General features: G+C 60.6%; 1 protein-coding gene across 3 annotated transcripts in view; it reads left to right on the top strand.

Moving 5' to 3' along the window:
- The window catches only part of Plxnb1 (plexin B1), a 27,874-nt gene extending 1,337 nt beyond the window's left edge, over positions 1–26,537 (top strand). For 2 of the 3 annotated variants that reach the window (XM_005410147.2, XM_005410146.2), the window contains exons 2-38: positions 2,922–2,974; positions 3,656–4,768; positions 5,359–5,541; positions 5,862–5,990; positions 6,113–6,213; positions 6,523–6,655; positions 6,925–7,081; positions 7,504–7,612; positions 7,686–7,794; positions 8,190–8,870; positions 9,050–9,172; positions 9,362–9,484; positions 9,794–9,887; positions 9,990–10,162; positions 10,325–10,476; positions 12,301–12,406; positions 12,534–12,670; positions 12,913–13,089; positions 13,295–13,466; positions 13,591–13,833; positions 14,557–14,733; positions 14,809–14,957; positions 15,488–15,588; positions 15,674–15,891; positions 15,989–16,167; positions 16,310–16,376; positions 16,572–16,718; positions 17,119–17,287; positions 17,498–17,601; positions 17,674–17,758; positions 17,954–18,126; positions 18,275–18,435; positions 18,536–18,683; positions 21,588–21,652; positions 21,776–21,851; positions 22,706–22,780; positions 23,731–26,537. In XM_005410147.2, the coding sequence (XP_005410204.1) occupies positions 3,662–4,768; positions 5,359–5,541; positions 5,862–5,990; positions 6,113–6,213; positions 6,523–6,655; positions 6,925–7,081; positions 7,504–7,612; positions 7,686–7,794; positions 8,190–8,870; positions 9,050–9,172; positions 9,362–9,484; positions 9,794–9,887; positions 9,990–10,162; positions 10,325–10,476; positions 12,301–12,406; positions 12,534–12,670; positions 12,913–13,089; positions 13,295–13,466; positions 13,591–13,833; positions 14,557–14,733; positions 14,809–14,957; positions 15,488–15,588; positions 15,674–15,891; positions 15,989–16,167; positions 16,310–16,376; positions 16,572–16,718; positions 17,119–17,287; positions 17,498–17,601; positions 17,674–17,758; positions 17,954–18,126; positions 18,275–18,435; positions 18,536–18,683; positions 21,588–21,652; positions 21,776–21,851; positions 22,706–22,780; positions 23,731–23,835 (6,408 nt within the window). In that variant the 5' untranslated portion in view covers positions 2,922–2,974; positions 3,656–3,661 and the 3' untranslated portion in view covers positions 23,836–26,537. The remainder of the gene's footprint in view (positions 1–2,921; positions 2,975–3,655; positions 4,769–5,358; positions 5,542–5,861; positions 5,991–6,112; positions 6,214–6,522; positions 6,656–6,924; positions 7,082–7,503; positions 7,613–7,685; positions 7,795–8,189; positions 8,871–9,049; positions 9,173–9,361; positions 9,485–9,793; positions 9,888–9,989; positions 10,163–10,324; positions 10,477–12,300; positions 12,407–12,533; positions 12,671–12,912; positions 13,090–13,294; positions 13,467–13,590; positions 13,834–14,556; positions 14,734–14,808; positions 14,958–15,487; positions 15,589–15,673; positions 15,892–15,988; positions 16,168–16,309; positions 16,377–16,571; positions 16,719–17,118; positions 17,288–17,497; positions 17,602–17,673; positions 17,759–17,953; positions 18,127–18,274; positions 18,436–18,535; positions 18,684–21,587; positions 21,653–21,775; positions 21,852–22,705; positions 22,781–23,730) is intronic. The other variant, XM_013507607.1, reaches the window with a different exon arrangement.

Genomic DNA, 26,537 nt, shown 5'->3' with positions numbered 1-26,537 from the left:
AGGGGCCCTCTGCACGCACCCACCGGCCGGCGGGCGCCGGGAAACAGGGTGCTCAGTGCGCCGACGGCGGGGGGCAGCGTGCGCCCGGCACTGTCAATGAGTAACCCGCCCCGGCCGCGGGCCTCGGCGTGGGGCCGCAGGGGTGGACCGGAGGCCGGTCTCCCACCGGGCCCCCAGACGAGGCGCAGGTGTGTGGTCGAGTTTGTGAGCCTCTTCGGGTGTCGGGGACCGCTTCGGAGGTCGGCTGGGGCTTGCTGACCGCAGACAAGTCGGGCAGTCGTGGGCACTGCTGAAGACGCTCCGAGACACACTGGCCCGGGACAGGCCCACCCGGCAGGCCTGGGCATGGGCTGGGTCAGAGCCGGGCTTTGGCTGTGAGCCTGGGCAGGGCCTGAGATGCAGGGAGGCGGCAGGAGGTCCTGGCTGTGCAAGTTGGGGACGTGAGGCTTGGCTGCAAATCAGCACTTTAGCCTGCTCTAGCCCAGACGGTCACAAAAGTGGGGGTAAGCCCTTTTCCCTGGAGAGGCCAAGCAGCAGGTGTGTAAGCCCCGTGTCTTTCCCACCAGCCAGCTTTCCTTGGAAGGGAATGGGGGCCGTTCACCATGAGGGGGTCCCTGCTCTGTGCTGACGTGTGTGGCGCTTGCTGGCCTCTGAATCAAGAGCCATGTGCCCGCCTTTAAAGAGCCGGGAGGACGCAAAAGGATGAAAGCGCGTCCTCCCAAATGGTCTTGGGGGTTGCCACTAATGCCAGCACACACTCTGCCAGCGGGGCAGTATGTACCAGGCCAGTGGCTAGGTGTGTCCATCCCGTCCACCGCAGGGGAGACCGCCGGGGCAAGGGAGGATGGGGAAGGAGGGCTCCCGGTGAGGTGATGGCTGGGCGTGGGGTTAATGGGACAGAGCGGGAAGGGGCATTCCGGGCAGTGGGAACAGCCCCTGCTTGTGGTGGCAGGGAGGAGTGGAACGGCCTTGCTTCAGGCAGGAACGAAAAGCATGCGTGTGGGAGGATGTGGACCAGAGGGCCTGACCTTTATTTCTCAGGCCGGGAGGACCCCACAGCCCCAGGAGGACAGATGTATTTCATTTCTATTCAAAGAAAATAGAGGAGAAGCTGCGTTCACGCGTGGGGTGTGTGTGTGTGTGTGTGTGTGTGTGAGAGTGTGAGAGAGAGAGAGAGAGAGAGAGAGAGAGAGAGAGAGAGAGAGCGCCCTTGAGGGCTGGAGAAGCTTGGCATGCGGTAGGCTCTGAGCAAATATTTGCAAGCAAATTAAACAGTGAGTGTTGGTTTCACTAGGGGACCCTATGCCCAAGGCACAATCCCTGGCATGAGGGGGGCAGGAGACGTGGGCAGTAGCCAAGTGGAGGAGGTGGCCTCTGCCTATCCTCAGGTGGACCTTGTCTTCCCAGAGGACGAAGCTTTCTCCAGCCCTTGGAAACAAGGTGGGGGGCTCCTGGGCAGCCTAGCTTTGCCATAGTCCTGGGCTTCTGGCTGGGTTCGAGACTTTCCCTGACACCTCCTTCCTCCCACCCCCTTGGGTGGCAAACAGAGGCGGCCTTGTTCCCGCTCCCATAGAGCTGCCCTGTTCTCTGCACACTAAAAATGGAAACCCCCAAGCTATTTTGGGAGCAGTGCCCAGCCAGGCTGTGGCCACGGCCCCCTGCTCCACAGCGTCCCTGCCCCACCAGGCTGCTGGACCATTCTCGGAGCCTTGTGTCCAGCCCTGCTCTCTTGGGCAGTTTCAGAGCACCGTGCTGAGGCTCCGCTGGAATGAGCACCCCTGGGAGGAGGGATGCAAGCAGGACATCCTGCAGACAGCCTGGCAGCTGGGGGGTGGGAGGGGCTGGGCAACAGGGCGCATCCACGTAGGGAGCGTGTCTCCCAGTCTGCCGTGCGTGCTGTGTCCTAACACCTCACCAACTTTGCTGCCCCTGGGGGCCGTTGGGGTCTGGGGAAGGTGCCGTTGCCACGGTTTCTTAGTTGTGGGATTTAAGCCTCAGCTAGGCGGCACCTGAAGTCTGGGAAGGTCCTTGGGCTGGACCTGAGGGACAGGTCAGCCACACATAGTGACTTCCTCAGGACACCCTCCACCCCCATGCTGAGCCCCATCCCTACTCTGATCTTCAGGAGAGGAGCTATCAAAAAGACGGCCCGGCTTCCCCAGCTCTCTAGGACTTAGTGTTGGGACCAGGAAGCGTGCGTGAGTCTGTCTGGTGTCTAAATGTCTAAACGTTGATGGTTGTGTGTTATGCCTCCGGTGAGTGTGTGTGATGTGCGTGTGTCCCGTGTGTTTGCATCATGTGATGATGGTTCATGGAGGGACCGTCCCCATGGATGTGTCTTGATGTGGAAGATAGGCGCCTGTGTTGTATGTTTGTGTGTCTGCTGTGTGTACTGGTCGTATCTGTACGTGTGTGTATGTCAGTTCTCGTGTGTACTGGGTGTGCGCGTGCGCCTGGGCGTGAGTGTTGTGTGTGTATCTGCCGGTGTGCAGGTCCCCATTTGGGCCAGGGCGGGCAGCCCGGTCTCTGGAGGGAGTGTACGTGGGTGCCTTGACAGGGCCCTGTTTGAGCAGAAGGCAGGTCAGTGCAGGTGCTGAGGGGGAGAGTTCTTAGAGAGAGGGTGCTGTGCTAGGGGCCTGACTGGGCCCTGCTGGCCACAGGGCTCCTTCCTAGCTGACCTTTCCCAGGCCCCATGGGTGCCTGGCTCTGTCTGCTGCCCTCCCCCTCCCCCTCCCCCTCCCCATGTGGGCTCCAAGGAGGCGTGCTCTGTGGAATGTGTTTGGTGGCCGAGGGCCAGGCCAGGCCTGGCTGTGCAGACAGGCTGGGCAATGGGAGGGGTACTTTTGTGCGGCTTCCATGGCCGAGCGAGCCGTGCCTCTCGCCCAGCCCCCCGTTTCATGCCCTGCTTTCCCCCTGGCTAGGTGACTCCTGCTCAGGTCATGCTGCTGTCCCCTGATCTAGCTGGCCGTGCCAGGTGAGTCTAACCTTACCCCTGGGCAAACGGGGGCAGTGTGACTCCCTCCTCTGCCCAGGGCTCCCCAAGGTGGGGTGCAGGCTTTTGGCCCCCGCCCCTCCCAGCCTGGACTTTTCCCACTTTTCCTTGACTTTCCCACTTTTCCTCCACTTTCCCCCGGCCTGGTGTTTCTGTGGTTGTCATCCTGCGGGACTCCCGGCTTAAAGGCCTTGTGCCCAGTTCTTGCCCCGGTCTGATGTCCTCTGACACCTGGTGGCTCCTGAGACCTCACCTCTCCATCTCCTTCTGGCCAGGAAACTGCCCTCCGTGCAGAGGAGCCTCTCCCGTCTTCGGGTTCTGGGCCCATCCACCCCGTTGCTTGCACTTCTGTCCCTTTCAAGCCCTGCTCCTGATCCGCGTGGTGGTGCTAGGCAGTGGGGGGACGTGGAGCGGGCTGCAGGTCTTCTGAGAGTGCAGTGCCTGCAGGAAGGGATGGTGCTGGGGTTTCTGGGGCCGGTGCTTCCTCTTTCTGCCTTGGGTGGAGTGTGGGCCTGAAAACTATAGTGCCCGTCTGGGCCTGGGCCTCTTGTTCAGCCCAAGGTTAGGAGGGGCATCCTGGCCATGGCGAAGACTCGTCCTTCACCGGTGACGCCAGGGTCCTCGGGGACCGCACGCGCTGTACTTGCTGTCTCTCCTTGCCAGGTGACCATGCCTGCTCTCGGCTCAGCTCTCCTCCAGGCGCTCTGGGCCGGGTGGGCCCTTGCCCTCCAGCCCCCTCCGCCAGCGGCGTTCACTCCCAATGGCACACACCTGCAGCACCTGGCAAGGGACCCCACCTCTGGCACCCTTTATGTGGGGGCCACCAACTTCCTGTTCCAGCTGAGCCCTGAACTACACCTGGAGGCCACAGTGTCCACAGGCCCCGTGCTGGACAGCAGAGATTGCTTGCCGCCCGTGATGCCCGACGAGTGCCCCCAGGCCCAGCTTACCGATAATCCCAACCAGCTGCTCCTTGTGAGCCCGGGGGCCCTGGTGGTGTGCGGGAGCGTGCACCAGGGCGTCTGCGAACAGCGGCGCCTGGGGCAGCTGGGGCAACTGCTGCTGCAGCCAGAGCGGCCTGGGGACACCCAGTATGTGGCTGCCAATGACCCTGCGGTCAGTACGGTGGGCTTGGTGGCCCGGGGCTTGGCGGGGGAGCCCCTCCTGTTTGTGGGGCGGGGATACACCAGCAGGGGCGTGGGGGGTGGGATTCCGCCCATCACAACCCGGGCCCTGAGGCCGCCAGACCCCCAAGCTGCCTTCTCCTATGAGGAGACGGCCAAGCTGGCAGTGGGCCACCTCTCCGAGTACAGCCACCACTTCGTGAGTGCCTTCGTGCGTGGGGCCAGTGCCTACTTCTTGTTCCTGCGGCGAGACCTGAAGGCTCCGTCCAGAGCCTTCCGTGCCTACGTGTCTCGTGTGTGCCTTTGGGATCAGCACTACTACTCCTATGTGGAGTTGCCTCTGGCCTGCCAGGGGGGCCGCTACGGACTGATCCAGGCTGCAGCTGTGGCCACATCCGGGGGGATGGCCGGGGGGGAGGTGCTCTTTGCCGCCTTCTCCTCAGCGGCACCCCCCACTGTGGGCCAGCCACCGTCCGCGGCTACTGGGGCATTGAGAGCGTCTGCACTCTGCGCCTTCCCCCTGGACGAGGTGGACCGGCTCGCTAATCACACACGAGACGCCTGTTACACCCGCAAGGGCCTTGCTGAGGACAAGACCGAGGTGGCCTACATTGCCTATCACGTCAGTTCCTCCTGTGACCAGCTGCCGGTGGTGAGTTCTGACATGGCCCCAGCTTTTGCCTCATCTAAGGCTGCTGGCCAGGTAGCAAGGGCCAGGCAGCTGCCCAAGGCACCTGACGGGAAGCCGGTGGTGCGGTGGGAGGTTGTCAGGTGGACAGGTATTAGGGCTTCTTTGGGCCTGAGTGATAGAAGGGTACCTTCTCACAAACAGGTAGCAGAGGGCAGTGCAGGGGTGGACTCGGACCAGGGCATTGAAGAGGTGGTTTTGCAGAGGTGGGCTTGGCTAGGGCAGGGGCAGAGGTTGGAATGACACCATTTATATTGTGGAGCAGGAAAGGAAGGTGAGGGTAGGGGTTGTGTGATTGTAACTTCAAGACCAACACAGGAGCAAGAAACTGCTCACAAGGGCAGTGGGTCATCAGCCGCCCCTGGAAGCTGCCCAGGGCAGCTGGAGAAGGTGCACCGAGCCAGGGCTGAGGACATGGCTCTGGGAGGCGCCGCCCAGGGCGGGGCTGTCAGGGAGGGCCGGCTGAGAGACGGGGCTGGGAGAGGTTGTCCGGGGAGCGCGGAGCAGGGTAGTTCTCCGTGCAGGGCCCTCCTGATGCTTCTTGATGCCTGCAGGACACCCCGGATGCTTTTCCCTGTGGCTCAGACCACACACCCAGCCCCATGGCCAGCCGTGTCCCTTTGGAAGCCACACCAGTTTTGGAGTGGCCAGGGGTTCAGCTAACAGCTGTGGCAGTCACCATGGAGGAGGGCCACACCATTGCTTTTCTGGGAGACAGTCAAGGACAGCTGCACAGAGTGAGTCCACAGGAAGTGCTAGGCCTTGTCCCAGGGTTTGGAGGGCACAGGCTGCTGGGAACCAAGCCCAGGAAGAGCATCGTCATCCTGTGATGCTGGGACGGGGCTTTGTCCGGCCCTGGGCTGTGAGAGATGACCCGTGTCTGTCACCCCAGGCTGGGTAGTGTTTACCTGTGTACTCCCCCGCCTCGGCTGGTTGCGATGACCCGTGACTGCCCAGAAGAAAGTTCTTGTCTTTAAATTGCTTCTGTCTGCAGAGGAGGAGGCCTTGGGTCTGTGGCCATGGACTTGGTGCCAGACCTTGTGGTCTCTGATCTCAGGTGTACCTGGGCTCGGGGAGCGATGGCCGCTCGTATTCCACGCAGAGCATCCAGTGGGGTTCTGCGGTGAGCAGGGACCTCACCTTCGATGGAAACTTCGAGCATCTGTATGTCATGACTCAGACCACAGTGAGTACCTGGCCTGAGCCAGGACGTGACTGGTGGGAGGGGCCTCTGGGTAGCCAGGGACCCCGCTGCGGGCGAGGGCCTGGTGTTTGGATTGCGAGCCTCAGGTCCTGTCTGCCTCATAGCTTGTGAAGGTTCCCGTGGCCTCCTGTGCCCAGCACCTGGACTGTGCGTCTTGCCTTGCTCACCGGGACCCGTACTGTGGGTGGTGTGTGCTCCTCGGCAGGTTGGTGCTCTGCTGACGCCTGGCCCCATCACCCAGCCTCCTGCACTGGGTGCCCCTGTGTGGTTGTGTCGGCCAGGATTCCCGACTTTTGGTCCTTGACTCACACCCCCTGACCCCCGGGTGCTCCCAGCCCCTCCACTCCTGCCGTCCTAGTCCCTGGCATCATTGCCCTGCGAGGGCAGACATGGGAGCCTGGTGTCACCTCCTATTTGTGGGCCTTGTGCAGGGCCTCAGGAGCGTAGGCATCCCTGCCCTGTGAATTCGGTGGCCTGTGAGGGTCACAGACAGACACGGGACCTTCTCAACTAGGTGCAGTCGCCGTTCTGAATGCTCCAGGGGCCAGCGTCCAGAGCAGTGGCTGTGGAGCTTCCAGCCTGAGCCAGGCTGTCTTCGAGTGGCAGCCGTGAGCCCTGCCAACCTCAGCCGGGAGGAGAAGAGGGAGGTGAATGACTGCAGTGGCGGGGCCCAGGGAGGGGGTGCTGGGGATGAGCTGAAAAGCTGCATTTTTGTGTCTTGTGTGTGAAATCCGACATGGCTGGCATAGTCACTCTTCTTCAGACCTTGGTTTCTGTATTGGTGACTAACGCAGCCCCGGGTGTTTGTGAAGGCGTGGGGGCTGGAGGCCCCTGGTGTTGTCCACACTGGGTGCCCCATAAACCCGCTCCCTGGTCTGCGGCCTGACGGCCAGTGTGTCCTGGGCTTTCTTGACAGGTTTTCCTGCTGGTACCGGACCTGCCACCCCTGTGGCCAGGGGAGTCTTATTCTTGCCACTTTGGAGAACATCAGAGTCCTGCCCTGGTGACCGGTTCTGGAGTGATGTGCTCTTCCCCAGACTCTAGTGAGGTCCCGGTGCTGCAGAAAGGAGCCGGTGGGTGAAAGAGGGTCCACCCCTGTACCTGAGAGCCCCAGTTTGCTCCCGTCTGGCTCCAAGGGCTGTGGTTGTGATGAGATGTAAATCTAGACAAAGAGCCCTGAGTTATGGCTTCTTTTTGTTTTGTTTTTTTGGGGACAGGGATTCACTGTGTAGTTCAGGCTGGTTTTGAATTCATCATGTAGCCCAGGCTGGCCTTGAACTTGCAGCGATCCTCCTGCCTCAGCCTCCTGAGTGCTGGGATTACAGCTGTGCGCTACCACGCCCCGCTGGTGGATGCCTTTGGGTCCTTTCGCCATCCCCAGCGCTGCTGTGTGTCCGTTTTTTTGCCCTGTGGATGGTGTTTCCCGCTCTGCATGGTCTCTGTGCTTGGTGTGGTGCCTGGCCACTCAGGCTCCGCCTTCTCTCGCACTCTGCAGACCACGTGTCCGTGAGTGTGGAGCTCCGGTTCGGCGCCGTGGTGATTGTCAAAGCGTCCCTTTCCATCTATGACTGTGTGGCCGTCACCGAGCTCCACCCGTCTGCACCGTGAGTTCCTCCCCGGGCGCCCGCCCTGGGCTTCCCTGAGGCGACACGCACCCCATGGCTGTGCTCTGTGCAGGTGCCAGGCCTGTGTGAGCAGCCGCTGGGGCTGCAACTGGTGTGTCTGGCAGCACCTGTGCACACACAAGGCGGCGTGCGATGCCGGGCCGATGGTGGCGAGCCAGCAGGTGAGTGGGCGCCGGGATGGTCAGGTGGGCGCTTGGGTCCCCGTGCGAGGATGTCTGCTGGCCCGGGGTCTGTGTGCCTGCCTGCCTGCCCGCCCGCCTGAGGCTCTGTTCCGAGTGCCTGAGCCGCTGTGTAGGATGGACTCCCTGGAGAGCAGCTGCAGGTCTGCCCCACCTGTGTGGGGAGAGGACACCTAAGCTGACAGGCAGGCGGTGTGGCCTTTGCCTCACCTCAGCACAGACACCCCTGGAGCCAGCCGTCTGTTCCTCCTTTGGAGAATTAATGGGTTGTTTTTGTTTCTCTTTTCCTTGGCCTCCTTCCTTCTTAACGTACCCTTTGCCTGCTCCTCTGTTTGCCTGCTGAGTGGCCCTTCCTGTCTTCCTCTGTCTCCCCTCAGAGCCCGCTTTCCTCCCTAGCTCCTCTTGCGAGAGGCATACCTAGCCCCCTCCCACCCACGACCCCCGAAGCCACGGCCACCCCTACCCCTTACACCACTCCTGCGGAGCCCGGAGCTCCCGCCATAACTGCCGCCTCAGATGTGCCGCCTGGGGTCAGGCCTTCCCTGCTCAGCCCCCAGGGGCCCCGGGCAGGTCCCAGCCCTATACCTTCCCCCGCCTCCACGGAGTCACCTCTCCACGAGCAACCCCCCTTGTCCAGCCTCCCCACCAGACCTGGAGCCTCTGTCCCTGCCCCCACTGACCTGGGGCCCTCGGCCACACCGGAGGACCTCTCGACCTCCCACCCGGCACCCTCAGAAGTAGCGGCAGTGCCCCCTGCAGAGCCTGACCCCGAGGCCCTTCCCTCTGCGGTGGCCCTGGACCAGCCCCCTGGCACTGCTCCCGCCACCACTTTCCCAGGGGCCGCTGGCTCCACGAACCCCGCTCTGGACTGGCTCATGAGAGAAGGCGGCGAGCTGCCCGAGGCAGATGAGTGGACAGGGGGTGACGCGCCCGCCTTCTCCACTTCCACCCTCCTCTCAGGTGACGGAGACTCAGCAGAGCACGAGGGCCCCCCCGCCCCCCTCAGCCTCCTGCCCAGCCTGGACTACCAGTACGACACCCCCGGGCTCTGGGAGCCGGTGAGGTCCAGCCCAGGAGCGAGGCCCTGGGAGGGGGCCCGGGGAGACGCAGGCCCTTCTCAGCCCGGATTCTGCACGGGCGAGGGCACGGGGCGGGGCCTTGCCCCGGGAGCCCAGCAGGGCAGAGGCCGAGGTGGGCAGGTGGGCTGCACAGACCGCCTTGCCCTTGGTGCCCGCAGGGAGAGGTGAGTTGGAGGGCCAGCTCTTGTCCCTGTGTGGAGAGTGTCCAGAGCTCTCCGCTGATGCCCGTCCGCGTGCAGCGAGAGGTCCGCCTGCGGGGCCGGAACCTGCGCCTCCTGCAGGTACGGGGGTCCCGGTCGCAGCTGTCCTTGCAGCCCCCTTTGCATGGTGACAGACTCTCTGACCCTGGGGAGCGGGCAGAGGGCAGAGCCCCAGCTCTCACCCTCCGCCAACAGGCTGTGCTGGGGACCTGGAAGGTCCTGGGGCCCAGCTCCGGAAGGTGCCCTGACAGTGGTGTCTCCTGTCCCCAGGACAGCCCGGGAGACAGCGAGTGTGTGATGCAGCTGGAGGGCCTTGAGGTGGCGGTGAAGGCCCGGGTGGAGTGTGAGCTGCCTCCGGACACCTGGTGCCACGTGACGTGCCAGCAGCACCAGGTACAGGCAAGGGTACTCGGGCCGCAGGCTGGCTACCACCTGTAGCTGGCTGCCACATTGTCCCCATGCCCACTTTGACCCTGGAGAGCAGGACTGTGCGGGCCGGCCTGACTTCTGGCTTGGAATCCCAGCAAACCCTTCCCGTCCAGCTCTGCCTCTAAGCGCCCCCTTTGCCCGATGGACTCCTGCACCCCAACCCTGACCTCTGATGCTGTGCTCATAACAGTCATTGCGGTCCCTTCTGTGAGCCGCCTGTCCGGGCCTGATGACCCCCCGGGCCGCAGGCTGACCCCGCGCCCTCTTCTGCAGCTCAGCTACGAGGCCCGGCAGCCTGAGCTGCGGGTGGAGCTGTTCGTGCGCTGGGCCGGCCGCCTGCGTGTGGACAGTGCTGACGGGCTGCATGGTGAGCTCCCTGGAGGGGTCCTCCGGGCAGCTGTGCAGGCTGCGGGCTGCGGGTAGCCGGGCTTGCCAGGCCCGCCTCCCACCGTGTCCCTGCTCTCCCCAGTGGTCCTGTACGACTGTTCCGTGGGACATGGGGACTGCAGCCGCTGCCAGACCGCCATGCCCCAGTACGACTGTGTGTGGTGCAAAGGAGAGCATCCGCGTTGCGTGGCCAGGGAGGCCTGTGGCCAGGCTGAGGCTGTGGCCACCCAGTGTCCTGCGCCTCTCATCTCCTCGGTGTGTGGAAGCTCTGGCTGTTCCTTCCTCACTGCTGTCCTTGGAGGGAGGGTGGCTGTGCCAGGGGTCCCGGGCTCCAAATGTGGGGAGGCTGGCGCTGCCTTTGTGTGCCACAGGAGGTCCGCAGGGGGGTGGAGGTGAGCAGTCCTCGTCCTGGGACAGGTGGAACCCCTGACTGGACCCGTGGACGGAGGCACTCGCGTCACCATCAGGGGCTCCAACCTGGGCCAGCATGTTCAGGATGTACTGGACATGGTCAGGGTGGCCGGAGTGCCCTGCGCCGTGGATGCCCGGGATTACGAAGTCTCCAGCAGGTGAGCTGGCCGGACCCATCGCGGATGGCTTCCACGATGGCTTTCCCTTCAGGGCTTCCTACTTCCTGCTCCTCTGCCTTCCCTCTCCTGTGTTCCTTGCTGCTAGTCCCAGTGCCTCAGGGTGGGGGCGCCATCGAGGCCTGGAACCCCCACCCAGGCCCTGCACCCACCTGTAGGTTTCTGGCCTGGGCTGCCTGGGGTGGGAAGCATTTCGGAGCTTTCCTGGGGCACAGTTGCTGCCCAAGGCTGATTCCTGGCTCCGCTTAGCGTTCTTGTCTGGCTTTCTGAGTGACTGGATATAGTGATGGTGGCAGTGTCCTTAGGGGCTGGTCTTCTCGCCAGCTGACCCCCTTCCCAAGCACATCCTGGCCGGGCCGTCGGCTGTGTGCTGTGGCACACCTGCAGAGAGCCAGTGCCTCTGTCCTGGGAGCCCAGTCTGTGGGAAACGCTGCTTCGGTGCCAGGGCTCACAGTTTACTGAGGTATTCTGGGTGGCCTTCTCAGCAGTTGCACGGTCCCAGAGGTGCATACACAGGACTCAAGGAGGGGCTGCAAGCAGTAGGACCCAAACTTGGTTTAATGTCAGGCGAACTAGAAAACCAGCAACAGGTGTCTTTGTGAGTTCGAGGCCAGCCTGGGCTACAAAGTGAGCGCAAGGCCAGCCTGAACTGCATAGCGAGACCCTGTCTCAAAAACGACAGAAAATAAATAAATAAATAAAAACCAACAGATGTCTGACTTCACTGTGCAGAAAGTGTCAGTTCAGGAGGCTGTACAATCTGTATTTTATTTTATAAAAAAAAATCTGTGGTTCTGGGGATTGAATCCAGGGGCACTCTGTCACGGAGCTGTATCCCCAGCCCTTTGTATTTCTGTATTTTGAGCCAAGGTCTCACTCAGTTGGCCAGGCGGGCAGTCACAAACTTGGGACCTTCCCTCAGTGCTGTGACTATTAAATGTGCCCTACTGTTCCTAGTATTACAGTCTTCATTTTATTTTATTTTATTTTTTGAGACAGGGTCTCACTAGTTCAGGCTGGCCTTGAGCTCACTTTGTAGCCCAGCCTGGCCTCGAACTCACAGTGATCCTCCTGCCTCAGCCTCCCGAGTGCTGGGATTACAGGCATGAGCCGCCACACCCGGCCACAGTCTTTGTTTTACAAGTGAACACTTTGCAAGAACATGGAGCTTTTCCCAAAATGTGTTATGATGGAGAACCTAAGGAGGCTATGTCAGTGATTCCAGAACTGTAAGACCTACAGAGTGATTTATCAAGCAGTTAAGGTGTATTCTGGCTGGAGTCTTCCCTGGGTAGTTCACACAGGACTTGCTCTGTGTCTGCAGTGTTTGCAGTGACCGTGACAGTGTCACCGAGTCAGCCAGTGCAGGCTGAGCACTGTGGAATTAATTTGCCCCGGGCTCTTCATTTCCACATTGTTCACATCTGTCTCCAGAGCTGACTGGAGGTTCTCAGGCACTTTCTCCAGCGAGAGATCATGTCCTGCCGCTTGGCACGTGGGGGTGGCAGAGCAGCACGCTCGTCGGCCTGCGGCCTGGCCAGCCCCGCAGCCAGCCTCCTCAGGCTGCCCTCGGAACGTGTGTCACAATGCAGGGGCAACTCCTCCTTGCCGGAGGCCTCCGGGGCTCCACGAGTGTTTTCAGATGCCAGGTTCTGCCACGTGCCGTAGGCGATCCCTCCAGATTGAGAGAGAACCCTGGCCGGGCTGGGATGGGGAGGGGCCCCTGCGGGAGAGGGGCGCGCTGCGGGGCCCCTTGGAGGGCTGTCCGTGCCGTCTCACTGCCCCTCGCCTGCCTTGTGCCCACAGCCTCGTGTGCATCACTGGCGCCAGCGGGGAGGAGGTGGCTGGCGCTGTGGCCGTGGAAGTGCCAGGAAGAGGCCGCGGCGTCTCGGAGCTCAGCTTTGCCTACCAGGTGCCCGAGTCCCCCGCCCTGCGTGGCCCTCAGCTGCCATGCACCACCTGCGAGGGTTGCGAGGGCTTCCCCGGCCTTTCTGTTTCTGGCCGGACGTTTATGGCTCTCTTTGTGCCCCTTCCCACAGGACCCCAAGGTGCATTCCATTTTTCCAGCCCAAGGCCCCAGGGCTGGGGGTACCTACCTTACTCTGAATGGTTCCAAGTTCCTGACCGGGCGCGTGGAGGACCTGCGAGTGGTGGTGGGAGACCAGCCCTGTCGCCTGTGAGTCCTGCTCCCCCATCTTACCAAAGTCTGTGGGCCTCGGGGAGAGGGTGAGGGGGGCGGGGGGCGGGGAGCGCGGGCACCGGAGGAGGCCGCGCCTGTCCCGTAAGGAAGTGGCCAGACCCTCCTGACGCCAGGCTGCGGTGGAGACTTCAGTCAGCAAGGAAGGGAAGTGAGTAAGGCCTGAGCGGGACCCGATCCCGTGCGCTTCCTTCCCTCCCACCCTCCCCGCCCCTCCACAGGCTGCTGGAGCCACAGGGGGAGCAGCTGCGCTGTGAGACCAGCCCGTACCCCGCGCCCGCCACCCTTCCCGTGACCGTGTGGTTTGGGGCCGCGCAGCGGAGGCTTCAGCAGGGCCAGTTCAAGTATACAGCAGACCCTAACGTCACCTCTGCCGGCCCCACCAAGAGCTTCCTCAGGTGGGGGCCAAAGGCACGGCTGCAGGGCGCGTGACGGAGTTCTGCTCCTGGGGGAGGTCGGAGCTTCACGTGTGGGGCTGTGAATTCTGCGTTGCCGACAGGGAGGAAAGTTCATGCGGTTTGGGCTGGGGCTGAGCTCGTTGGGAGCAGGCTGCACTTTGACCCTGGTCTTAGCAAACTGTGTGGCTCGTGTGCTGTGTTTCAGTGGCGGGCGTGAGATCTGGGTCCGTGGCCAGAATCTGGATGTGGTGCAGATGCCAAGGATCCGGGTGACTGCGGCTCTGGGAGCTCTGCAGCCTGGTCGGGGTCCGGGGCGGAGGCGCCGTGTGGTCCCAGAGGCAGCGTGTTCCCCTGGAGCCTCCTGTGGCGGGCAGCGTGTAAGCCACCGTGGGCCTCCCTGTCCCCTTACCCACCTCCCCAGCAGCCCCAGCAGCTGGCCCCCCCCATGCACAGCCCCCTTCCAGGCGGCCCTTCACGTGACACTTCCGTCTTCTCCGCCAGTTTGAGGAACCGTGCAGCGTGAACTCCTCCCAGCTCATCCTGTGTCGCACACCTGCCCTCCCGGGCCTGCCTGAGGACCCCTGGGTCCGGGTGGAGTTTGTCCTCGATAATTTGGTCTTCGACTTTGCAAAACTGAGTCCCACTCCCTTCTCCTATGAGGCTGACCCCACCCTGAAGCCCCTCAACCCTGAGGACCCCACTGCGCCGTTCCGGCACAAGCCCGGGAGCGTGTTCTCTGTGGAGGTACCGCCCCTTCTCGGCTGGGCCTGCTTTGGTTCGCAGTACATGTAGTGCAGAGGCCAGGATGGTAGAGCGAGGGCTGGGGGCTGCTGGGAGGGCTTTGAGCGGTGGCCTGGATCCTGACACGCCACAGCAGGTGTCTGCAGCACAGCGAGTAGTGGTTTGGCACGCACAGGAGTGGGCTGTGTGGTACCCAGCAGGTAATGGGTTGATCCCTGTGCAGGGGCCTGCTACGAGGCGTGTGTCCTGGCATACATGGTCGGTAGAGGTGGGCACTGGGACAGGCTGTGGGCAGACAGTCTTCGAACTACTTGAGGGCCATCTGACTCAGCAGGGGTTTTGGTTTTGTTAGGTACCTGGCAAGATTTGGTTCTCCATTCTTGTCCTCGCCCTTGGTACTGGGGATTGAATCTAGGGCGCACGGAGCTACATCCCCAGCCCTTTTGTGAAGTTTGAGACGGGGTCTCACTAAGTTGCCCAGGCTGGCCTTGAACCTGAGGCAGCTTCCATAGATTGTTAGCTCTGGAAAAGAGTGACAGGGAGGGCCAGAGCAGGATCACGTGAGCAATCTGATGAGCATCTCCAGGGCCACTGTGGGAAAAAAGGCCGAGGGGCCGTCAGCCCTGCTCCTCAGGACCGTCCTTCAGATGCTTGCAGCCTAGGGTCTGAGGGACCAACAGCTCCTTGGGAAAGGTTTTGGGTGACGTATTGATGACTCTGTTCCAGGGGGAGAATCTGGACCTTGCGATGTCCAAGGAGGAGGTGGTGGCCATGATAGGAGACGGGCCCTGCGTGGTGAAGACGCTGACCCGGTACCACCTGTACTGCGAACCCCCCATGGAGCAGCCCTTGCCGTGGCCTCATGCCCTCCGGGAGGCGCCTGACACTTTGCCCGAGTTCACGGTCAGGTTGCTGGTCCTGGGCAGGGCGGGCGTTGGGGCTGTGCCGAATGCCCACTCACGGGGGCTGCCCACACAGGTGCAGATGGGGAACCTGCGCTTCTCCCTGGGTCATGTGCAGTACGACGGCGAGAGCCCTGTGGCCTTTCCTGTGGCGGCCCAGGTGGGCCTGGGGGTCGGCACCTCGCTTCTGGCCCTGGGAGTCATCGTCATTGTCCTCATGTACAGGTGGGTGCGGCGGACGTGGCTGGGTGCGCAGAACGGGACTGGCTGGGGAAGGAGCGGATTTGATCTGGGCTCAGCAGAGGTTTTCTCTGAAGGCCGGAGAGGAGGGCTTTCAGGCCGAGTGGTCCCTCTCGCAGCCCCTCGGCTCTGCCATTCCGTGCAGGAGCAGCCGCGGACAGTTTGTCAAGGCGTGAGCGTGGCTGTGTTCTATACGAGGACCGCGTGCTAACCAGCGGCCCCGCTGGAGCTCCCCGGCTGTGTTCTCACACGTTTTTGTTTATAGAAATAGGTCACAGGCCAGGTTTGGCTCGTCCCTGGCTGCAGTTGTGCTGGGGTAGATGGGGATAGGTGGGTGTGGCACTCGGGGTGGAGCAGGCTGAGTTCTAAGCCAGGCCTTGTCTTGGCTGGGCTTTAGCAGGTTAGTCTGTGTTGGATGAGGTCAGGCTATACCTGGGCCCGAGCTAGGCCGGTCTGGGCCGCGTTGGGACCCTGCAAGGGCTTTGCCCTTCCCTCCCGCCTTTGGTTCTGAGCAGGCGGAAGAGCAAGCAGGCCCTGAGGGACTATAAGAAGGTCCAGATCCAGCTGGAGAATCTGGAGAGCAGCGTGAGGGACCGCTGTAAGAAGGAATTCACAGGTGAGGCTCCTGGGTGGCCCCCAGTTTCCAGGGCTCCGTCCAGAACCGCTCCTGTCATAGGGAACTGGCCTCTTCTGCTCCACAGACCTCATGACGGAGATGACCGACCTCACCAGCGACCTTCTGGGCAGTGGCATCCCCTTCCTGGACTACAAGGTGTACGCCGAGAGGGTCTTCTTCCCTGGCCACCAGGAGTCGCCCTTGCACCGCGACCTCGGTGTGCCGGAGAGCAGGCGGCCCACTGTGGAGCAGGGCCTGGGACAGCTCTCCAATCTGCTCAACAGCAAGCTCTTCCTCACCAAGGTGCGGCCCCAGCCCTCAGCGGGACCACCCGCTCGCGGGCATCTTCCTGGGTCCTGTTGTTTCTGAGCCCCGCCCCTCCCCGTCTCTCCCGGCGCAGTTCATACACACGCTGGAGGGGCAGCGCACCTTCTCGGCTCGGGACCGCGCCTACGTGGCGTCTCTGCTCACGGTCGCCCTGCACGGCAAGCTCGAGTACTTCACGGACATCCTCCGCACCCTGCTCAGCGACCTGGTGGCCCAGTATGTGGCCAAGAACCCCAAGCTGATGCTGCGCAGGTCTGTGTGGCCGTTGGGGCTGCGTGGAGAGTGGGCAGCTGGAGCCAGGAGCAAAGGCGGGGCCTTGGGTCTGGGGTCTGCTCCGTAGAGAACCCCGCAGCCCCGGCGCTGACCCTGGCCCGCCCCTCTCCTGTCACCCTAGAACGGAGACCGTGGTAGAGAAGCTGCTCACCAACTGGATGTCCATTTGCCTCTACACCTTCTTGAGGGTAAGGGGGACGGGGGCCCAGAGCTCCTGTCCTGGGGGGTTGGGCCCCAGCGGCTTGCACCCTCATTCTGGAGCAGAGGCCCTGCCCGGCGTGTCCTTGGTCACCTTCGGCCTGCATCATGTGCCTTTCCTAGCACGCGTCGTGTCCCATACACCTCTACACTTGCGGTGTCCCTAACTGCCTGCCCCCCCTCAGGACTCGGTAGGGGAGCCTCTGTACATGCTCTTCCGCGGGATTAAGCATCAGGTGGACAAGGGGCCAGTGGACAGCGTGACTGGCAAAGCCAAGTATACCCTCAACGACAACCGCCTGCTCAGAGAGGACGTGGAGTACCGGCCCCTGGTGAGGGAGGGTGTGCTCGCGTGTGGTCTGTGCCGTCAGTCTCCTGTTGGGGTCCCAGCTTCCAAGGTCTGGGCCTGGATGTAGAGCCAGCCTGTCCTCTGGCTGCCCATGGGAGAGCGGTCTTGATTTGTGTATTTTTGGTGGTGCTGAGGATGGAGCCCAGGGCCCCGTGTATTCCGGTTTCACTCAGACGCGCCCCCATGCACTCCAGTGTGCTGGGAGTGGGGGTCGCTGCAGAGGAAGCTGGCAGCTGGGGAGGCAGGCAGGGGGAGAGACACGATGAGAGATTGCTTGGTACTTGGGGGTCAGATGCTGAGACTTTCTCATGGGCTGTCCCTGCCCTTGGCCTTGTGTCCTGAATGTGACTTGGTTGCTGACCACTTTCCTGCATCCTGTGTAGACCTTGAATGTGCTGTTGGCCGTGGGGCCTGGGGCGGGAGAGTCTCCGGGGGTGCCGGTGAAGGTCCTGGACTGTGACACCATCTCCCAGGCCAAGGAGAAGATGCTAGACCAGCTTTATAAAGGAGTTCCTCTTGCCCAGCGGCCGGACCCTCACACCCTGGACGTTGGTGAGGACCCGGAGGCAGGGCCTGGGGACCCGGGGGGTGTTAGGTCTGGGTTTGCTCGTCACCCGGGCTGGGTGGCATGTGGTCAGTTGGGGCAGAGGCTGGCTCTGGAGCACTTTTCTCAGACAGCTGCTCCCCTAAACTGGAAGGGCTGGGTGCGGCTGCCCCCCGAGAAGCGGGTGTGTCCCTGTGCCAGCACCTTTACCCTTGCAGAGTGGCGGTCGGGGGTGGCTGGTCACCTCATCCTGTCCGATGAGGACGTCACTTCTGAGGTCCAGGGGCTGTGGAGGCGCGTGAACACTCTGCAGCATTACAAGGTGGGACGGTGGGAGGTGGGGGTGGGGAAGACGGGAGGGGCCGGCGGAGGGATCACCGGCTGTGGTCAGCAGGTCCCAGACGGAGCGACTGTGGCCCTTGTTCCCTGCCTCACCAAGCATGTTCTCAGGGAGAACCAGGATTACGTCCCCGGGGAACGTGAGTACCTGCCACCAAGCCCTAACGCGCTGCTCGACGCTTGTCTGCCCGGTCCTGGCTGACGGGAGCCCTGTGGGCCTCAGAGTGGGGTCGTGCCTGTTTCCTTTCTACCCTGTTCCTGGGAGGGTTGGCAGGACCCAAGGGGCCCAGAGGAGGTGGACCTGGTGTGAGGCGATGAGCTGTGTCTTGGCACAGGGACTCCAATGCTGGAAGATGTGGACGAGGGGGGCATCCGACCCTGGCACCTGGTGAAGCCCAGCGAGGAGCCAGAGCCACCCCGGCCGCGGAGGGGCAGCCTTCGGGGCGGGGAGCGGGAGCGAGCCAAGGCCATCCCCGAGATCTACCTGACCCGCCTGCTGTCCATGAAGGTGAGGCGCGGGCGCGGGCTGGGGCAGCCGGGGCTGGGTGTGGGGAACGGCCCCTTGCGGGGCTTGGGGTGGTGCGGGGCCTGCGGAGGCCAGGCTGGGGCTGGGATGCCCTTGCTGACCGCCGTGTCTGCTTTCCCTCTTCCCGCAGGGCACCCTGCAGAAGTTCGTGGATGACCTGTTCCAGGTGATTCTCAGCACCAGCCGCCCCGTGCCTCTGGCTGTGAAGTACTTCTTTGACTTGCTGGATGAGCAGGCGCAGCAGCACGGCATCTCCGACCAGGACACCATTCACATCTGGAAGACCAACAGGTGGGCTGGGGGCTGGGCTGGGAGCGTGTGTCTGCTGGGGTCTCTCTCTCCTCCCGCCCCAGCGTGCTCACCGGCCGTTTCACCCCCCCCCCCCCCACAGCCTGCCTCTGAGGTTCTGGATCAATATCATAAAAAACCCGCAGTTCGTGTTCGACGTGCAGACGTCTGATAACATGGATGCAGTGCTCCTTGTCATTGCACAGACGTTCATGGACGCCTGCACCCTGGCTGATCACAAGCTGGGCCGGGTGAGCGGCGGGGCTGGGCCCAGCACGGGTGGGGCGTCGGGGGAGGGTGGGCTGGGGATGGAGAGTGCTCTGTGTGCACTCATGTGAGTTTCAGGGTGGAAGGTTGGGGAGGTTATGGGAAGTCTGACCTACGGCATCTCCAGGCCGGGCCTTGTTTAGGCTCCCTACAAGTTGGCAGTGGGTCAGACCTAAGGGCTGAGCTAGAGCAGGGGATGCTTTGTGTCAGGGTTGGGGCATGCGTAGCAGGTGCAGCCTGGTATGGCTGGGTGCGTAAGCTCTGGCAGTCTGTGGCAGCCAGCCGGAGCCACTTGGTGAGGGCTCACCCTGAGGGTAGGGATTCAGAGGGAGCCGTGCTATCCTGTGGACAGGCAAGGGCTGGGTGCGAGCCCATAAGAGGTCACAGGACAAGCAGAAGCTGTGGACTGGCTGTGAGGGATGCAGAGGAAGGAGGAAGTCATACGATCCTGGGGTCTTTGCTGTGGTGAGCTCAGATAGAGAGGGGGTGAGCCCGTGGTATTTGTGGGGCTACCAGGTGGTATCCAGTGGAGACGCGGATTCTCCAAGCTCGGAGCAGCTCCAGGCTGCCTGTGGATTTGGCTCCTTAGGGTACGGGTGTCTTTCTCCCAGTGGAAGGGCAGGGGTGTGAGTTCCAGGGAAAGCTACGTTTGAGGGGTGTGCTGGTGGGGCAGCTGGGAAGCAGAGACGTGTTCTAAGTGGTCCTGCAGCGCTGAGCCTGGGAGTGTGCGGTTACGACAGTCAAGGCCGAGTCCATGGCATCTGGGGTCCCCAGTGTGTCTGCTCAGCCACCCAGTGGGCAGGGCCTGCATGGCTTCACAGACCGACCTGTCGGTGGGACTCTGCTTAGATCAGACCCCTGGACCACGTACCTGTAGACCTCTATGAAGAAGAATGGAAAGATTCCCCCTATAGTGCTGTCTTTTGGGAGCCGTTTTTGTTACTCATTCTGCCCGTGGTAAGCTGACAGTCACAGGGCCACGCCAGGACCCACGGGCGGCCTCCAGGAATGGATGCGAGGTGATGGCTGGGTTTCGGCCAGTGCTTTGTACTGTTTCTCCCTCCTGACAGAACAGCACATGGTTCCCGGGGAGCTCAGAAATAGTCCAACCCAGGAATGTCAAGGGTCCCTGGTGGAGCCTGGGGAGAAAGCTTGACTCTCTCAGCTCAGGCTGGGAGGTGCCCTGGACGTGTGTCCCTGTTCTCACCGGGGGAGCCCCGCCTCCACCTTTCTGCCTTCCCCGCAGCCTTAGCACCAGGCAGAAGTCCCGAGAGCAGGGGCCCCTGCCTGAAACCTGAAGGGCTGGGACTCGAACCTGGTGTGGTTGTCAAGGCAGCGTCTGGGTGCATTAAAGCTTCGCTCTCTGATTTTTTTTTTTTTTTTTAATTTTAAAGATTAAAAAAAACCTTGCAAAACAATAATGAAGACAAAAATCAAAACAACATAAAACACAAATATGATACATGACCTCAAAACAAAATGATAGAAATTAACAATGGTTGCTATATTACGTACCGTTATCTTCAACAAAGTTGCCCAGTCTACCAGATGTAAGAATGTAAGATTGATCAAAGACAGTAACAAGTAATAATAATTGGGGCTGGGGATTTAGCTCAGCAGCAAAGCGCCTGCCTGGCAAGCGCAAGGTCGTGAGTTCGGTTCCCGGTACCAGAGAAAAACACAAACAAACAAACAAACAAGTAATAATAATAATGTTAAAAAAAATTGGAAATGATGCAGAGCTTCACCATACAAGATGGTAGGAGTTCAACCATGGTTCCTATACTGCATGTTGTTTTCAGACCAGTCATTCTGATTACCAGATTCAAGCATGCAAAATGGGCCAAGAAAAAAGAAAACTTTAAGCATTGACTGTTCCTTTCAATAAACCACAGGCATCAGCTGTACACCTATCCCAGCTGTCCTTGTATATACATAAAAATTTTTTCATTTTAAAGAGAAAAGGAAAAAAAAACCCAAAATAACAAAAACAAATACATAAACAAAACAGTGTAGAGAACAATAAAAATGATACAAAATTTGAAAACAAGGTGATAGATATTAACAGTGGTTGTTATATTACATAATGTCATCTTCAGAATGGTTGCACGGATAACCAGATATAGGCATGTAAGACTGATCAAACAATGATACATTAACAGTAAACTGCAGTCATTGAAAGCTTAGCTCAGCCCTGGGAAGTGAGGTTGTCTAAGACAGCTTACATGGTTTTCTGGGCCACGGCATACTGAGCTGTAAAATGATTATATGGAGTGTGAACGGCGGAGGTCTACTGTGTGTGTCATGCCCTGCCAGCTGCCGCTGGAGGTGTGATCTAAGCACATAACGGAAGGACCCTGGGACGCTGGACTTTGTGTGGAGGAGGAGTGGAGAAAGTTGCTGCAGAAGGACGTGGCTGGGGCAACCAGCCGTCCCGTTCGCTGGGTTGGAAGGGTTCCTGGGATGTGGAACCTTGTCTTAAAAGTGAAACACTCTGTCATAAAGGAAAAACTCGAGTCATGCGTAGGAAAATGAATGTGTCTTGATGCCATTATGTTGAGTGAAATAAGTCAGACACCCAAAGTATAAAGAAGAAAATAAAAGGTAGATAATAGATAGGAAGTAGGGAGCTAGCTCTTAAAGGGGGAGGGAGGAGATCAGGAGATGCAGCTCCAAGGGTGGGGTCAGTGGTGAGGGGCAGGGGTGGGAAGGGAATGAAGGTGTGTTATGCGTGTACCAACTCCTCACAGTGTAAACATTGCACGCTGAGAACACTCACTGATAAAAATAAAGTAAGACTGGAACAGGTCTTCGAGACCTGGGGAGCTGCTCTTTCTAACAGGGGTCTCACCTGTCTCCTCTTGCACTGCCTTCCTGCGTGTGCCCAGGACTCCCCCATCAACAAGCTTCTGTATGCTCGGGACATCCCCCGCTACAAAGGAATGGTGGAAAGGTACTGGGGGAGGCAGTGGAACTTGAGGGGCTGCCGGGTGTGCAGGCGCTGGGTGGGCCCTGGGGAGGGCTGGGGAGTGTGGGTTTGTTTACCCAGCATCTGCTGGCCTGGGTTTCCTGGCAGGTACTACGCAGACATCAGGCAGACCGTCCCAGCCAGCGACCAGGAGATGAACTCTGCCCTGGCTGAGCTGTCCCGGGTAAGGCTTTGGCGTTGGGTACCAGCTACCCGCCATAACGATCCTGCTTCATCTTCCTGCCCCAGCTGGCTCATGGAGCTCCTTTGTAGGGAAGCCCTTGGGACCTTAGCAGCCCCATAGTTGGTTGGGGCGGGACACACACCATCATTAACGCAGTGTTCCTTCCACCTCCTGCTGAGAAGGGCCGGGGCTCCCTGCATCTCATCATAGGGCAAGCAGGGGGCTTGTCCTGGCAGCTGCCGTTGAATCTGACTCAGCCAAATACCTGAGTGTGTGCGGCCCTCGTGAGGTCTGCGGACTGCCTGTGATTTTGCTAACTTAGCCATGCCTTCCCCTGCTTGGTTATCTTGTAAGACAGTCCTCAGGTGTTAAGTCAGGAGTTCATGAAGGGCGTTTCTGACAGTCACAATGACAGTGGTAACAGAGGCTGCGCTTTCTGGTCCTGCGTGTGTCGGGGCCTTCACACGGTGCCGTGTGTCATTTGGTCCCCGTACGAGCTGCACAAGTTAGGTGGCATCAGCTCCATCGTCCGGAGGAGGATTTGAGGTTCAGCGATGTCCACAGAGAATACTTGAATGAGATCCTGGCAGAATTATCCTGGGCCTACAGCCTACAAGCGGCATCTGTCCCACCTGCCTGCTGTCACCTGGGGTGGGAGAGGGGCTACACTAGGGTCTGATGGGCAGAGGGCGGTAGGGTCCCAATAGAAGCCCTTGCCCTGGTGAGACTAGACCTGGGATGTCTTCCTACTAGGGCGGCCCCTCTTCCTTCCGACTTTCCCTGGGGCCCCGGGCCTCGCCCTGCGGCTGCCTGCACCCTCATGTCTTTCCCCTCCTTTCTGCTCGCCTCCCTAGAACTACTCCGGCGACCTTGGGGCCCGAGTGGCGCTGCATGAACTCTACAAGTACATCAACAAATACTATGACCAGGTGGGCATATGACCAGAGGGTGGCCTGGGTGCTGACTGGAAGGCTCTGTGGACAGACGTGCGGGGATCTGGCTGGGTGCCTGAGGTTGGGGGACCTTTGGGTCTCCCACAGGCACAGAGGAGGAAAGGGGCTGGGTCCCCTGGCAGTTGGGGAAGTGTCTTTGGTGTGCTTTCTGCTGTTGGCTCTGTTCTTCCTGTCCCCGTAACCCAGGCCTTCAGCAGGGCTCCCCACGTGGTGGGGGTGTCTGGAGGTGGCATGTGGGACTGGGTCATACAACTGCCACCCCCCCCCACCCCCCGATGCCTGGACTCAGTCCCTGCCGGATTCCGATGTTGGTGTGTTGAGTATGGCCCCCTCTGTGGGCACAGACCTGGCTGGGCCGTGGGAACCACGGGAGAAATGGGTCGAGGCCCATGAGGGCGGGTGAGGGGCCTTCCTTGGGTTTTCCTGGGCTGTGAGTACCCGACGGAATTGTCCGTTCACGTTTGCGTGGCACCAGTGATGAGGCTGTTGCCCGGCTGGCAGTTGAGCCCTCGGTGGTCTGTGAGCGTGCAGTCTGGTTGTGTCGCGTCCCTGCTCCCTGTGGTGCGTGGCGCACGGGTTGAGGAAGTGCCGTGGGCTGGCAGGCCGTGGGCAGGGAGGCGTGGGCAGGGCTCTGCAGCACCGGTGTGGGCCTGGGCTCCGCTTGGAATGGCTGTCCGGTGCAGTGGGCATGTGGTTGTTGCCCCCAGTGCCAGGAACTGCCGGTCAGTCCCTTCCTCACGAATGCTTCAGACCCCCGCGCCTTCTTCTGTCGTCCCCTCGCGCCCCCGTGAGACGCTGCGGTCACGGGGAAGCAGCGAGGCCTCTACCCTGAGTTCTATTCCGGCATCTCAGGGGCCTGGTGACGTCTGCAGGGACTGCGTGGGCCGAGGCAGTCTCCTCTGACGGTGTTGGTGTCTGTGTTTCAGATCATTACTGCCCTGGAGGAGGACGGCACGGCCCAGAAGATGCAGCTGGGCTATCGGCTCCAGCAGATCGCAGCTGCTGTGGAGAACAAGGTCACGGATCTGTAGGCACCGGGGAGCCCTGGCCTGCGGTTGCCTTCGCCCTGCCTGGGCAGGCCTGGAACCTTGAAGGAGAGACCACCGTCTTAGATGCCTGTAGTGACTGACGAGCAGAGTTAGAGGAAGGTGGCTTCCAGTCTCCTTAGCGCTCCGGCCTGGGTGCTGTTGGACCATCTTGCAGGCCTGGGGCTTGAGGCTCATAGGGCGGTGCCGTGCCGGCTCGGAGCCCAGTGACCCTGTGAGCTGCTTCCGTGTGACGCCGGCCTGCAGGGAGTTGGGGATTGAGGGTTTCCAGAGAGTGGCTGCAAGGGCCTCCAGGCCCCTGAGGAGACTGTACTGTGCGTGAGTCCTGGCCTTTGTCCCGTCAGGATTCGGGGGGGAAGGAAAGCCTTCCGACTCCCGGTCTTCCTCTTCTGTCCTCTTTGAACTTGGTTCAGCTTCCTCTGTTTTGTTGCTGCTGCCACCTGCCAGGTGTGAGAGAGAAATGCCATTTCCAGGTCACCGCACACTGACCTCTGCGCTGGGCTGGCTGCCTCAGGCCCCCCTGCCTCCCGGGCGGCACTTGGTACCCTTGTGAGGGGCATGAGCTGCCGGGGCCCCTCGAGGAGAGGGTGGCCTGCTCGCCCGGCTTGTCATTAAAGGGTAACACACTGTGTGGAGTCTGATGTGTGGGCCGCCAGCCCTCCCCTGTGTGTGGAGGTAGCTGTGCTTAGCAGGCACCGGGGGAGGCTGGCCGTGCATGTGGAGGCAGCTGTGGGCCCACAGGTCCCCGCCTGCAGGGCTGGCTGGCTGTCCTTGGCTCCAGGGCGTGTCCTGCAGGGGTAAAGCTGGGGAGGAAGTGAGAACTCCATCGAGGACAGGGCTGGGGAGGCTGTGACCTGATGGAGGAGTTCACTGTCTCTTCAAGGGGCCTGGCTGGCTGCAGCTTGGGTGTTTTACCGTCTTCACCTGGGTCCCATTTAGTTTGAAAGGGGCTGGGGCGGGATCGCACCCTGGCAGCCGACTCTAAACAGCGTGAGGGTTTTCTGTGGCCCTGTTTCTGGATTCCTGGTTTCACGACTTTCTTCTGAGTCAGGACATCTTAGGGGCGGGGTTCCACCTCACTGCCTGCCTGCGTAAAGGCACCTTGGGTGTTTTTTCCCATTTGTAGGTGAGTTCTGAGACTGTTAGTGGGGTCTCCCATTGCTGTTGGGCCAGTAAGGGTGGGGCTGGTGCTCTGCTGGCAGACCAGACCATTACCAAACAGAGGCAAGAGGAGGGTGCTGCAGACGAGGACCCCCAGCAGGCTCGCTTCCCATCGCCCAGTGGCCACCGCCCCTGCTTCCCTTGCCCTCTGTCCAGAAGTTCAGCCTCCCCTTGGGCTTCCCTGGAGTGTGAAGAGCCAGAGGCCGACACGGTTCTGGGAAGAGTCCCTTCCTCTCTTGGCCACAAAGCAATCTGCAAAGTCTTTGTCCCTAAGATAGCAAGTCGACAGTGGGTCTTGTCTGTGTCCGGGGCGTCACGGCCGCTATTCTGTGCTGGCTCTGATGACCCTTCTTCGTTTCTGCCGGGTGTGGGGACCACGGTCAGGTGCTGCCATTTGGGAGCAGGTGAACTTTAGTCCTTTGAACGGGTGCCCCGGCTAGGTCTTTTTCTTCCTGGTACTGAGGGTTGAGCCCAGGACTCACACATGCTAGGCTGACTCCACCATGGAGCTACGTCACCAGCCTTTTCAATTTTTTTTTTAATTTCATGACGGGTCTTGAAAGTTGCCCAGGCTGCCTTCAAACTTGGGACCCTCCTGTTTTGGCCTCCGGAGCAGCTGGTGTGACAGGTGTGCGCCACTATACCCAGCCCAGCTAGGTTTCCACGGTCCCTCAAAATGGTTCTGAATTTCCTCTGGAGGCTCTGGCAAACTCTGGAGCTGACAGTCTCAGGGAGCAGGGCTAGTGGGGAATTAGACTAGGGCGGCCTTCAGCAGGAACAGGGGGAGACAGCCGTGGACAATGTCACAGGGCTTGTGGCAGAGCTATGCTGCCCTGCCGTTCCAGAGTTGAGGGCTCCCGGGAGAGGAAGGCCAAGGCCTGCATGTCTGGACCTGTGCACACGGGACTGTAAGTGCTGAACATGCTGTAAGTCACGCACTTTCATCTCTCCCCTCACAGAACACTTGCGATAAAAGAGGTAAAGGAGCCGGGCGTGGTGGCGCACGCCTGTAATCCCAGCACTCGGGGGTCTGAGGCAGGAGGATTGTTGCAAGTTTGAGGCCAGGCTGGGCTACATAGGGGGTTCAAGACCAGCCTGCGCTACATAGCGAGACCATCTCTCCAAAACACAAAACCCCACCACAGCAAGATCGCAAACGTCACTTAGCTGAGTGGAGATGCCAGCGCTGGCAGGGCTTAGTGGTGGTTCATGGGGGTTTAGGCCGCAATTTCACCGTAGAACATTTGTGATTTGGGTCGGCCGGTCCTTTTTTCTTTACCAGCATTGCAGAGGCGCATACCTGCTAGCGCAGAGGGCGGTTGTTTCACATCTGCGGCTCCTTGAGGGGTTTATGGAATGACTTGGTTTCTTAAAATAGTTTTCACTAATTTAAATATTGGAGTAATTGTCCAAAGTGGTTAGAAGATCCAGGAGTATTTTTATTAACTTTGTGATGTTGAAAAGATGATGTGCTGGTCAATATAATAACAGCTGAATGTGTGGTAATAAATGTTGGAAGCAGCTTG

The sequence above is a fragment of the Chinchilla lanigera genome, unplaced genomic scaffold, assembly GCF_000276665.1.
Source record: "Chinchilla lanigera isolate Chin_1 unplaced genomic scaffold, ChiLan1.0 scaffold00131, whole genome shotgun sequence".
Lineage (NCBI taxonomy): Eukaryota > Metazoa > Chordata > Mammalia > Rodentia > Chinchillidae > Chinchilla > Chinchilla lanigera.
Note: the sequence above shows the minus strand (reverse complement) of the source record. Positions and strands in the feature narration are given on the sequence as shown.